Genomic DNA, 14,366 nt, shown 5'->3' on the forward strand with positions numbered 1-14,366 from the left:
AATAAACAACAATTAGCTCGCGGAGGCGCGGCGCAAGTTGTCTTGCAGCATGAAGCAACCCTGACATCTAGTGGCTATAAACATTCATTGCAGCCAAGATGCCAGCTCTTGTTTCTATTTGTGGTCATAGAATTGCCTTTGATACATTGTATCCTGCCTGGGGCAACAGGAAAGCGAGCGCTGCAGGGAGCCTTCGCCGCCGCCTTACCCGGGATCCCTCTCAGTTGGGCTCAGGGTTATCCGGAGATGAGGATCATAGTAGTCAGTGTGGTACAGGGGATTCCGGGAAGGTGGAGGACCTCACTGAGGCAATAAGGTCGCCTGGTGAAGAGAGGCATGGATGTGGCGCCAGGAATAGCTGAGTTCTAATCCGGCATCCGAACTTGACTTGTGTGACCCGTAGGCTAGGCTTTCAGCTCCGTTTCTTCATCTGAGGAAGATAGATGAGAGAGAGACAGAGAGAGAGAGAGACAGAGAGACAGAGACAGCGAGAGAGACAGAGACAGAGACAGAGACCGACAGAGAGACAGAGACAGAGACACAGAGAGAGAGACACAGAGAGACAGAGACAGAGAGACACAGAGAGAGAGAGAGACAGAGAGAGACACACACAGAGAGAGACAGAGAGACAGACAGAGAGAGAGAGAGAGAGAGAGAGAGATGGAGGGATGAGTGATGGATGAATAGATAAATAAATGAATAAATGAAGGAATAAATATGTACATGCATATACATGTATGTTTGTGTATGTATATATACACAAGTATATAAGTATATATGTGTATAGACATAAAATATATATTCTATATATACATATACATTTATGTGCATGTGTATATACAGATACAGATACAAATATTCCTATATACATACATATATACACATATACACACATAGCTAAACATATTCCTATACATGCACATATATGTACATATATACATGTATACAATGGTTATATATACATGCATCTATCTATATATATACCTACACATATTTACATATTGTATGTATGTGTGTAGGTATATATATATATCCACATTTGCTCATTTTAAGCATAATTTTGAGTGACTAAGTCATTTTGACTGTTAGAAATACTGAAATTAATACAAAGAACTTATGAAGGAAAATGTTATCTTCATCTAAAGAAAGAACTGATAAATAGAACTATGCATAGAATGATTTTACATATATATACATATTTATGTCTAGAAGGTAGCCAATATGGGGAGGAGGAGAGAGGGAGGAGGAAAGATTTTAAAAAGGAAAAAGTAAGTTACATAATAACTTTACATTTAAAAGAAATAGCAAGTTATACAAAACAGATCTGCAGTTTCTTGCACAATCTTTTTTGAAATTCTGTTATGTAAATGTTTTATTTCATAAATTAGAAAAAAATAAAATGTAAACAATGTTTATGTAGATATCTCTATCTCTATTATGTGTGCATATATACACACATGTGCATGTATGCACACCTGTGTGTGAATGACATATATCACTATTGAGCAGTTTTATAGTTGTTTCTATTACCTTTAGAAGAAGACCCAAATGAGACTTGGAGACTCAAGGAAAGTTGTGGCTACATTGTGGGGAATCCCTAAAGAACTTTTCTGATGTGCACAGTTTTCTGTGTGTATCCACCAGAAATCTTGTCTCTTAGGGGGTAGACGAAAGAATTACTTCTATATAGTTCTCTTTACCTTTCCTGAGTAGTGAAGCTAGAGTCAATACTGCCTCACAATCTGTAGGTTACTCTTTCAATATTAAATAAGTTGAGAAAAATAAAGTTTTACCTTTCAAATATTTATTTTACATTTTATGAATTTTAGCTATTTATTTTTCCCAATTACATGTAAAAATAATCTTAACTTTAGGTTTGGTTTGGTTTGGTTTGGTTTTGGGGAGGTTGTTTTGTTTTATTTTTACAATTCTGATTTCTGGGTCTTGGGCTAGTGAGGAACACCAACTCAGTTGCCAGTTGACTTTCTTTACCCCATCTTCATCCCTCCTTGCTCCATGTTTTCCCATTTGTCACTCTTTCAATAATATTTAGTATATGCTAACTATTTGCCAGAAGCTGTATTTAATGTCTGAAAAACAAATCAAAAACTTTCAAAGAGCTTACAATTTATTAGGGGAAATATATGTCCAAATGGGTATACATAACCATACAGAATAGATCAAGGTAACCCTATTACAATGGACTACAATACACTTCCTGTCTTTGTTACTTCCCAGAGAATAGTTCCTTTTTCTGGCCACCATAACCCTTTTCATATTGTTTTGCCTATTACAATGTAGACACTGTAACCTTGGGTTTGGAGAAAGGAATTGGTAAGGAACTCTTGCAGGAGGAAGCATTTGATCTAACACTTGAAAGGAGACATGGATTCTAAAAGACTGAGACAAGAAAGGAGAGCATTCCATTCATAGGAGACAATCAGTACAAAGGCACTGAGACAGGGCTATTGTATTTAAGGAACAGGATGTAGTTCAACACTGATGAACTGTTTAAGTGGTGTGGTGAAAGGTGGCCAAGTGAAGAAGAGGTTACATGGTCCTAGCAGTGACCAAACTAATGGCTAATGGTATTCTCACTGATAAGAGGGAAGTTCAGAAGGGGATGAATTATGGGGGAAAGTTTTTTAGTTCTGTTTTAGACATGTTGAGTTTAAGTTGCCTATGGGAAAAGTTCTCAGTGACCAATAGGCAATCAGTGATGTGGAACTGGCCCTCAGGGGAGTCTAAGGGATAGAAATTAAACCAATAAGAGATATGAAAGTGAAAGTGTACAAAGAGGAAAGCGAAGAGGACCTAATAGAGAGCTTTGAGATAATCCACTGATAATTGGTCTAACAATGGATGGAAATCCAACTAAGAAATATGAGAGGGAACACTCAAGTCAGTAGGAGGAGAACCAAGACAGAGCAGTGTCACAAAAATCTAGAGATGAATAATCAACAGACATAAGTGCTGAAGAAAAGTCAGAGGATGCAAATTAGAAAAAGCAAATGAATGCTCACTTATAACTTTAGAGGAAGCAGTTTCAGGAGAATGATTGTTTTGAATGACACTGGAAAGCAGATTGTAAAGAGTTAGGAAAAGAAAAGAGAGGAAGTAGACGCGTGAAATAGAGACAGATTTTTCAAGAAGTTTAGTTGAGAAGGGAGAAGGAACATAGAGTCATGGCTAGCTGGACTAGAAGAAGATAGGGAGAGCACGGGGGAAAGATAGCAGGGGTAATCTTTTGTAGAAGAGGGGAGGAGTTGAAGCCCAAAATATAGTTGGAATCTACACACACAGAGGTGTTTGGAGGAGCCAGTTCTTAATAAGAAATGGGAGTAAAGGAGAAAATAGGTGATGGGGGGTGTTATCAGAGGGATGTGAGATAATGAGAAGGGAAGAAAAGAGAACTCATAGCAAATGATCTCATTCTTTAAAATTGTTCATTTTTCTTATAAGAGAAGATTCTCAACTCAGAGAGCAGCAGAGAGGGAGGTATGAGAGATGGATTGTTCTATTCTGAGTGATATAGAATTTCATTTAGAGAGGAGATAGATCACTTTGCTGTGTGAGAGTCCTGACAATATCACAAAACTTAAATTTGTAGTATACCCAGTAAACATGGTATCTTGATTCCCCTTTAGCTCTATTCAGTACACAGGACTGCCAAACATGGCATGCCTTTATCAGAGAAGGTGCTGTGCTCTATGAACAAAGCCTTTAGTTCAGAAGAAACATTTCAAGAGTTCATAGAGACTATTCGTGTCCGAACCGTGATAGAGCATTCTGAGCTCATATTGATTTGATCAGCCACAATCAGCCACTCTGTAACTGGACTCTAACCTAGAGATGTAATTTTGGTCCTCTTGAAGAACAAAGGACACCTAACAGGTGAAGGAGGCAGAAGGTAGAGAGTAATGTAGGATTGGAGTTTCTTAAGGACATGAAACATAGTACAAGGGAGTAAGGAATTTAAGAGCAGAGGATATTGGTTTAACTAGTTTACAAAGGGTTGAGATTGAGAAGAGAGACTGGTCAGAACAAAGGTGATAGATGATTGTAATAGTAGACGTAGAAGATAGTAGAGAGATTGTAAGTTTTAATGAGGTCAGTAGTTTTGGTGGTAGCAAACTGGGAAGAGATGCGACTAACAAGGGACATTTCTTGAATATGGAAGTTAAATATTTATGGATGGGGGCAAGATCAAATATGTGACCATCTGTGAGTAGCTGAGAGGTAAAGGAGTAGGTCATAGTAGTAGAATTGATTGAGGACCTGGGAAGTAAGAGGATTTGAATGAACATAAACAAGTATGTTTAAATCCTCTAGCAAGAAGCCAAGACTATAGATGATGAAGACTGTGAGCTAGTTAGGAAATTTATTGAGAGAGGAGGAAGAGTCAATCTTCCCCTTAATTGCTTTTCTTCATCTGGTTCATGGAAAAAATGATAGAGTGAGAAAGAGATTCTCTCTCTCTCTCTCTCTCTCTCTCTCTCTCTCTCTCTCTCTCTCTCTCTCCTTCCTCCTCCTTCTCCTCCTCCTCCTTCTCCTCCTCCTCCTTCCCTCCTTCCTCTTCCTCCCTCCCTCTGTCCTTCTCTACCTTTTTACCCCTTGTTCTTCCCTCTCTCTTTCCCCCTTCTTCCTCCCTTCCTCCTGCCCTTCTTTCCTTTTTCCCCTTCCTTCCTTTCTTCCTTTCTCCCTCTTTCCCTCCCTTCCTCCCTCCCTCCCTCCTTCCTTCCTTCCTTCCTTCCTTCCTTCCTTCCTTCCTTCCTTCCTTCCTTCCTTCCTTCCTTCTTTCCTTCTAGCACAAAGCATTTACTAAATGTTTGTTGAATGAATGATGAAAGAGAAAACAGTTTACCCAAAATAGAGCTGGAAGGGATGGGGATGGAGATGGAGCAAAGAAAGGTATTGCCAAATAAGTTGGTGTCCCTCACTAGCCCAAGGCCTGCTGGTTATTTCCTTGGTAATTCAGGCTTGCTGATTAGTACCACACATAAGGAAGGAAGGAGAGAGGGAAGGAGGGAGGTAGGGAAGGAAAGAAGGAATGATAGAAGAGAAGGGAGGAAGAAAGAGAGGAAGGAAGGGAGGAAGGGAAGAAGAAAGGAAGGAAAGAAAACACTAATGCTCTAGAAATTTAAATATCATCAAAATGTTATAGAAAGAGATACAGATTTTAGTTTGGAATTGTTACAACTTGTCTCGCCCTTTCCATACAAAATTTTCAAGATGACAGATGTTATCAATGAACTCTCTCCCTCTGAAAAAAGAATTGTGCAAAGAAAAATTTCCTGTTTTTTACTTCCTTAAAAGTGGAGAGTAGGGGGAAATGCGCATAAATGTTATAAGTGCAATTAATCGATGATCAGCCTTTGTTGCCATTCTTGCTGAACAAATACGGGGCAGAGAGCAGTGCTCACATGAAAAGTAACCTTTAGGCTTGTGTTTTCTCATTTTAAACTGAGACCATCAGAAGAGTACTTTGAGGCTTTAAAGTTCTATGACTTTGGAACTTGATATGTTCCTGGGCTTTTCTCAGCCCAGCCACTGTAGGGTGGTTCCTACTACAGTGATTATCTGCTACTAAATTGGTCCCAGGATAATGTCTCCTTCCTTGCCTTTAGAAAGACACAAGGAAATTTTCCATGGAGCAAAGAATCATCGAATAGCCAAGGAAACTCCAGATCAAGAAATAGCCTAGAATTTAAATCCAAAGTATCCAGAGAATCTGGAATAGAAGACAAAACAAAAGAAAAAGGATGCAGCGAACCTGGGATGGACGTCAGGGGTGAGTTTGGGCTGAGTATATTACATTCTCATTCCATCCCTTAGCAGCTCTAGCTTCCTTAGATTTTAAGCTCCATCCATGGACCTTTCCCACTACCCACAGTTGTTAAGACTCAACTCCCTCCGTTACTTTGTATTTACCTGGATTGTTAACTGTAGTCACTCATTGCTCATCCCAAGAAAGACTATAAGCTCCTGAGACCAGGTATTCTTTTGGGTTTTATTTTTTCCCTTGTATGCCCCGAGGACCTACTACAGTCCCTGACACATAGTAGGTATCTCATAAAAAGCTTTTGTTGTTAGTGAATAAATGATCCAGAAAAATCCAACACTGAAGACAGAGGGCAGCTTCCTCTCTCATCCCCAGAAGGTGGCGCTCTGTGCAAGGAACAAAAGCCAGCACTAAGGAGAGTACCTGCCAGCCTGACCAAGGCTGAGCTCATCAGCTGGAGCTTCCAGAGCTGAAGCTGCTCCTGCCTTTGAGAGCTCCGACCTGCTGCCCTTTTGGACATCGTCAGTCAGATCCCAAGACCCCCAGCCAGGAGCCTCAGAAGGCGACTGTCTTCCAACAATTATTAAGGATGTCCCTTAATTCCCCCTTCCTGATAACATATGCCTTCTTCTCAGAAGGATGGCACTGGGTGAGCATGATCATAGGAAGGTGCTAGAGAAGGGGAAGAAAATGAAGGGAAGGGGAAGGGGAGGGAAGGAAAAAGAGGAAAAGAAAGCAGAGATCAGAGGACAGGACAGGACAGAAGAGAGAGGGGAGGAAAGAGAAAGAGAGGAAAAGAGAGGAGAGAAAAGGATTGGAAAACAGAAGAGAAGAATGAAGAGGGGAAGAGAGGAAAGGAAAAGAGAGGAGAAAAGAGGAGAGGAGAAGAGAGGAAAGGAAAGGAAAGGAGAGAAGAAGGAGGAGAGGAGAGGAGAGGAGAAAGAGTTAGGTTCTTTGTGGATGGTCCAGTTTTTACTACGTAAGAAGATCCCTAAGCAGGCAGAGTGCCCTGCAGTTGCCTGCTGCTTTCTGGCTGCTCCTTCTGCAGTCTGGAGCTGAGCTGGATGACTCAGGTACCACAGACACACAGAGGAATGCTTCCTGCAGATGAGCAGCCACCCAGGTAACCTGGTGTAAGATCAGCTTTCAGGGAAGGTGGGTGGCAAGGGTCACAGGGCCAGGGCACTTCCTTCCTATTTGTAGGCCCTACAGCTTGACCTTGGGAAAGTGACTCCATTTCTCTGTTTCACAGCCCTAACCTCTAGAATGTGGGTTAAAAATCTGCCCTTCACTTCCTTAACAGAGTTGGAGAGCTGAAACATGTACTACTTTCATGGGTATTAATCACATGCATATAGAATACAGAGGCGATTTAAGGACAGCTAGGGTGTTTATTGAAGATGAGTTCTTGAAAAAAAAATAATGTGTATGTCACAGTTCTCCTGGTTTAGAGAAAGAGGTATGATAGGTTGGCTGTGTATGAAGTCACAATGCTAATGGGGGAGGGGAGAGGAAAAATGAGTTATTGTATTACAGAATGATTAATATTTATTAAATAATAAACTCAGCAAAGATCCGTGCACTACTTGGTTAACTATGATATCAAGAAACTCTCCCCATACTATACTCCCAAGCAAAAAGTGTGTGTGGGGTGAAAGGTAGAGGGATTTATGTGGGGGGAGATTTCCTATACATCCTGGAAACTCTCAGGAAAGCTAAGTTGGGTGTCTCATTCTGTGATCCAAAATACTGGCATAAATGAATTATTTCTTTATCATCAACTCCAGGTAAAGAAAGAAGGAAGAAAATGGTCCAGTCATAGACAATGCATCAATCAATAGTTTGATTATTCATTTCTTGTCTTCTTTTCAATCTGTCAGTTCAACAACAAATAGTGAGATTTGACAACTAATTAAGCACCTACTATGTCAAAAGAGCTGTATTACTGCATAGATCATAAACATGAAAAAAAATATATATATATACCCAGTCCCTAAAGACTTATATAATTTAACAGAGATCACAGAATAGTAGACTCAGAGCTGGGAAGACTCTCATAGATCATCAAATCCAATAAATTCGTTCCACTTCTGAAGAAACTGAGGTTGAAAGTTATTGAGTAACTTTCTCAAGTTCATACGCATATATATTAAGAACATGATTTGAACCCAGATTCTTTGATGCTTTGATGTTGTTCAATCTAACTCTTCTTGACATCATTCAAGGTTTTCTTGGCAAGGATACTAGAGTGACTTGTCATTTCCTTCTGTTTATTTTACAGATAAGAAAGCTGTGGTAAGTAGAGTTAAGTGACTTGTCCAGTCACACACCTAGTCAGTGTCTGAGTCCAGATTGGAACTCAGGAAGATGAGTGTTTTGGACTCCAGCTCAGCACTCTATGCACTATGGCACCACCTGGTTTCAAGGGACTTGGTATAGGGAATAACCAAATGAGGAGACTACTTCTATCAAATTAGATTGGTACCTTCTTTACAACTTAGATCTTAAAGTATTACTTAAAATATTAAGAAGTTAAATGGCTGGCCCAGGATCACCCATCTACTTTGTTTCAAAGACAAAACTTGAACTCATGTCCTCCAAGCTTCAAAGCCAGCTTTCTATTCACTGTGTCACACGACATGTAACTACTTCAAGATGTGAGGAATGTGTCTCCAGAGGAGATATGAGGAAATTCTGAGAAAAAAGAGTTATTTCTAGATAAGAAATCAAAGAAAAACATTTTCTGAGAGAGGTAATAATTTCCTTGAAAAGGAGCAACATGTACAGTAGAAAGATTAGCTTGTCTATGACACTGTGATGTTGGGAAAGACATTTTTATGATTCTCTGGACTTCGACTTTTCATATAAAATGAGAGTTGGATTAGTTGACTTCTAAAGTCCCTTCTAGAAATAAATCTATCTTTTAAGCTTTCCATTAGTGTGAGAGAAAGATGAATCTAGGTATAAGAGAGTATGTAAGCAAAGTCACAGAGGCAGGAGAGGGAAAAATGCAATCAGTAAAAAATAAGTTATTTCATTTGTCTGATTATTGAGTTCCTTAAATGTCAGGTTAAGGACTTTGCATTTTATAGTATTTAATAGGCAACATAATGCCAAGGAAGGTCTTTGAGGAGCATAGTAACCTAACCAGGGCAGCTAGGTGGTGTCATAGTCAATAGAATGCCAGGTAGAGAGTCAGGAAGACTCATCTTCCTGAGTTCAAATCTGACCTCAGACAATGACTAGTTGTGTGATTCAAAAGTGAGATAACTCCTTTTGCCTGTTTTCTCAACTGTAAAATGAACTGGAGAATAAAATAGCAAACCACTCCAGTATCTCTATCAGCAAAATCCCAAATGGAATCACAGAGTCAAACATGACTGAAAAAATGACTGAATAAAGTAACCTAATCATTAGATTACTATGACAATGGTATAAAGCAATGATGTCAAACTCAAATAGAAAGGAATCCCTGCTAGCTACATACTAATTTTTAAAACTATGAATTAACATTATCTATTTTTATTGTATCTTAATTTACTTTGTTATGCATTTTCAAATTACATCTTAATCTGGGTAGGGCTGAAATCATGGGTTTTTCAGGTCACATGTGAGTGCAATATGTCTGATATATAAAGAATTGTTTAGAGAAGGAAGATAAAAGAGGTACAGCTAAGAGATTGTGGGACAAATGAGAGACTTATTTTAGAGGACAAAGCAACTTGATTGCAAGACAGGGATAGAAAAAGAACCAAGAATCGTCCCAAGTTTTCCCAAGTTGGGATTGTACCATCAAGAGAATCAGGGAAATTACAAGGGGAAATTATGGAGGGAAGACAAAATACAAAAGGTTATACTGAAATAAACACTGAGTCATAAGCTCTCATTCAAATGCTGGTATTTACTAAGCCATGTGACTTGATTATCATTTTACATCCTCTATCTTAGTTTCCTCATCAACAAAATTAGGAGAAAGAGTTTCTTAATCTTTTTGTCCCCTTCTAACTATGATGAATACACCAACTATGATGGTGTATTTGCATAAATTATTGGTCTGACTCTCATTTTAGGGCCAGAAGTTCTGGGTACAAGTTTCATCTTGTGCTTCTCAGTCCTAACATTCTAATTTTGGACATGATGAGTTTGGCCCATTATTCTTCCTTACCCAAGGATGTTAGTGTGCTTTAGTCCTATCCACCCCCTTTATCTCCCCTTTGAAGTGCCTCCCAGAAAATTACCAGTATTTAACATTTTTCTTTCATATTAATACATTGCTCTTGGATTATAAAACATGAATTAGATCATGGGGAAGGTCTATGACTAAATGTTCATAGAAAGTAGATCTAAGAACCATGTATAAGATGCAAGAAACTTGAGACTCTCCAGCCCAAACCCTACCACCCCTATTGTATAGATGGAGAACCTTAGGCTCAGAAAGAGAAATAATGGAAGACATCACACAATTATTTAATTGCATTGCCTGGACTAGAACTCAATTTCCTTGATCCTCAACTTACTGCTTTAGCAATGACATCACAATGAAGAAAAAAAAAAAAGATAAGAGGAAAAGTAGTGATGAAATTGGTTGACCAAGAAAGAATCATGGATATTGCTACTCTTCAGCTCCTTAAATAGAAAGATATAAAAAGACATAGAAAAAAGTATAACAATTTGAAAGACCAAGAAAAGAATATGGAAGAGAAAATATGGGAAAGAAGAAAAAACAAGGAACAAGGGAGTTGTTGCCACTTGGGCATATATCACTGAAGGCTCAAGAGTGGTTAGAAAGGCAGAAGAATCAAAAGAAAATAGTTTCTTTGAGTGTGTGTGTGTGTGCGTACACATGTGCAATGCGGGTTAAGCAACTTGGTCAAGGTCACACAGCTAGTAAATGTCAAGTGTTTGAGGCTGGGTTTGAACTCAGGTCCTCATGACCCTAGGGCCAATGCTTTATCTGATACCTAGCTGACTCCTTTTATTTTTCCTTTTGCTTTGTTTGTCTCTCAAAATGTTGGATATTTAATTTTAAAATTTCTGCAACTTCTCCTTATTCTAGATATATTGCCTATTGTCATCATTTGCAATTTTTTTTTCACCATATTTCCAAGCCCAGAACTATTCTGTAGCTGAATTGGAATGAAATGGCTAAGGTCCAATGGGAAGGACTTATAATAATGTGGCCAGAATGGTTCTTCCAACCTACAGTTCTACTGGCTTTTCTTCCAGGAGAATACCAAGGATCACTGTGAAGCAGAAAGTGCAGAAATCACACATGGCATATGTAGAAAGCCCAGTGCGAAGCAAGGAATAGCTGCCCTCACTCTGCAGTGATTTGCGAATGAGTCATCCATCAATGATGTGTAGGATGGTCTGAGAATCACAGCATCTTCCCCTCTGTTCAAGTTCACTCCAGTCTGAAAGAGAGACTATTAACTAGTGGGTTTGATTGGCTTAGTAGAAGCTGCCAGAGCTAGAAAGAAAAAACAGATCTGAATCAACATTATGTCAATGGGAAAATGATCCCATCTTCTTTCCTTCTCTTTCTCTGTCCCTCTCTTCACTATAAAATGTAGTCTCTTTTCTCTAGAACTAGAAAATAGTCTAGCCATGTGTTCTTTAAGGAAATTCTACTCAATTAAACATGTTTTTTTTTAATAGCATTATGTGCTAGGGATGGCAAATGCATTTATTAAAAATATGAAACAGTTCCTGACCTCTAGGAACTTATGTCCCCTTGGGGAGAAATATATATATGGATAATCATATACCAAAGATGTGCAAAATAATTAGAAAGTAATATTGAGAGTGGGAAAGAACTAACAGGGGGAAGTCAGGAAAAACATCTTTTAAGAGGCAGCATTTGAGCTGAGTTTTAAGGGGAACTGGAAGCTCCACAAAGAGTAGATGGAAAGAAAGTTGTCAGGCATGAGAAACAACCAATACAAAGGCAAGGAGGTGGGAGAAGGAATGCCATAAAAAAGAAATAGCATGTAGGCCAGTTGGATTGGGATGGTGAGCAGATGAGGAGCAGAAATGTATCATTACATTGGAAAGAAAGATTGAAACCAGTTTGTGAAGGACTTTAAATACTCAACAGAAGTGTTTATATTCCATCCTAAAGGAAATAGGAAAGAGACTTTGTAAGAAAAAAGAACCCATATTTTGTCTGAATCATAGAATCTCAGAATGAGGTAGGATCTCATTCCGTCCTAGTCCAATCCGTATCTATACAAGAATCCCTTCTTTGACATTCCCAAGAAGGGGTCATAAAACCCTCTCACAAAAATCCCTATTAAGGATGGCTCCTCTTATATAAGAGGATCCAGAAATTATACTGGATCTTACCTGATTTCAATGGAGTTCCAATAAGAGATCTACTGAAGCACAAGCACTGTGATAGAGTCTTTTAGACTTCTTATTTATTATTTAGGCATTCCTATTAGGTGAGCCTCCATTCTATGGCTTCGTAGACTGACTACCAACAATAAGCATTCTCCCTATGACCTTACTCTGAGAGAGAAAATGGGAATAAATGAATAATTAGGATCATAGTAATTGTGGTTGGAATGGGGAAGGGTCATAGACTGGAAACTTGGAAGAAAGAAAAAGAAGACTTGATATTTGAGAAGGCAACAACCCCTGTCTTTTATTTTACATGAATAAGAACTATTTTATGATACCAGTGATTTCTCAAATTTTAAAGTGACTTTTTAAAAAAATTAGTGAAAAATGAATTCACATTTAGTTCCCTCTACCTATTCTTTGCAATCTTAAAAGACTAGCATCATTGTTTTTCCTTATGATTTGAAGGGCAAAAGGATAAAGTTGGGAGAGGGGAACTCCCAAAAAGCAAAGTCTTGCTTTAAAAATTTAGATCAAGTTAAAAAGTGAAAATTTCTAACGAAGCAAGAATAGTAGAAGCAATTCATATTTATGTAGCATCTTAGAGAATTACAAAGTTGTGGAGGGTTTTGTTTTTTTTTTTTTTGCTCACAACAGAGCTAAAATATACATCCTACATACATGACTATCCCTGTTTACACATAAGGAAACTGACTTTCAAAGAGACTGAGAGGTTTGGCCCACACTGAATGGCTAGTAAGCATTGGAGCCAGTATCCAAACCAGATCTCTCTTTACTCCTCACTCTCTCCAAGCTTTCACTCCTACACCAAGCTGCCTCTTGGGGGGCCCTAAATCATCGCAGGGTGGATCCTTGTATAAAACTTAAGAAAACAGAAAATAAAGGGCATTCTAAATATATTTCTTTTCTATAGATGCTGATCTTCTATTACTGGAAAACAGGAATTAGCTTGTCTCTTTGAGGATGTGGTTGGTTCTGTATAAAAAGGATACAGAAGAAATTTGCACATAGGTTGTCAGCTTCATTATGTTTCCTACAGCTTCCAGCAGAAGAAAGACGTTTGCAACAAGATATTTCGGTAAGAATTTGATTTTTTAAAAAATCATTTACTTGTATTTCTTCTTTGCTCTGTTGGGGTAATGGGGAGTTATTGGCTAATGGGTAATCCCAAAGGGACAGTTTTAGTCTCTTAGACAGAGTGGGAGTCTAGCTAGGGGATAAAAGAGGAACCTTCCTCAGCAGTGCCCATGTACTGAGAAAAGGGAATTTGAAGCCGCAGTGAAGAATATGTCCTTAGTTCACCCCCATAGATTGTTCAACATGGGACCACCCTGGTGAATTACTCACTAAGTTTGCTGTCCACACAGGAGCAGTCTCAATAGGGTACTCTCCAAAGGGACATTTTGGTCCAGTGCTTCAGGACTTGGAATAAACTCAGAGTCAAGAGTATGCAATAAATGTATATATAGCAAGATCTGAAAATTTTACTTTATGTCTGGTTATTTTGTACCTCAGCATAAAGAAAGAAAGTCTCAAGTTACTTGGATAAACAGGTGATTTATTTTCAATTTAGATTGCATCAATCCATACAACTCTGGGTTTTGTTTTTTGTTTTTAAATATTAACTCACTAAAGCAAGGAATCATGTCTGGGAAAATGACCAGTTGAATTAAGTTGAACATCTTGTTAATCTAACAATGAGATAAATTACTTAAAACAAATAAGCCTGTACACAGTATATCAGAATAACTATTTGTCAAATGAATGATTGGAAGAAAAATCAAAATTTGTTTTGGCCAAATTCAATCAGTTTTTTTTCTCCCAAGTTAGTCTGTATATGGATCAACTCTTGGAGGCAGCTAAAATTGCTCAGAATGAGAGATTTACTGGACCAAGAATGACAGCTATACTGATGATGGTGGTGGTAGTGATGATAATGGTGGTGGTGAAGGAATTGATAGGAGCTGTTCTATATTGAGAAAGGCCTGGGAGAGCCCAGAGACTGGAGGAAGTGGCAGAGGAAGCTCTTATTGTTCTCTAATGTATTTATGTGCCAGTCAACTGTTCTGGAAAGGGAGAGTTACTTGTGTTAGAAGATACCAGTTATGCATGGAGCAGATGCCTAACTTCTTCATAATCTAATTTTTTAAAAAAATAATAGCAAGGCTTGAATGCCACAGGAGAGCCCTATATTTGTTCATCAAAGCAAATGATTGGAGTA

The 14,366-nt window shown here is 38.5% G+C and overlaps 2 protein-coding genes across 4 annotated transcripts in view; one reads left to right on the forward strand and one right to left on the reverse strand.

Annotated features, from left to right (window-relative positions):
* The window catches only part of WDFY4 (WDFY family member 4), a 486,698-nt gene that overhangs the window by 381,995 nt on the left and 90,337 nt on the right, over nt 1–14,366 (reverse strand). The window lies entirely within an intron of this gene.
* The window catches only part of ARHGAP22 (Rho GTPase activating protein 22), a 398,531-nt gene continuing 397,254 nt past the window's right edge, over nt 13,090–14,366 (forward strand). The window contains exon 1 of one of the 2 annotated variants that reach the window (XM_031956285.1): nt 13,090–13,223. In XM_031956285.1, coding sequence (XP_031812145.1) covers nt 13,172–13,223 — 52 coding nt within the window. In that variant the 5' untranslated portion in view covers nt 13,090–13,171. The remainder of the gene's footprint in view (nt 13,224–14,366) is intronic. The other variant, XM_031956287.1, reaches the window with a different exon arrangement.

This window comes from Sarcophilus harrisii, chromosome 2, assembly GCF_902635505.1.
Source record: "Sarcophilus harrisii chromosome 2, mSarHar1.11, whole genome shotgun sequence".
NCBI classification, from domain to species: Eukaryota; Metazoa; Chordata; class Mammalia; order Dasyuromorphia; family Dasyuridae; genus Sarcophilus; species Sarcophilus harrisii.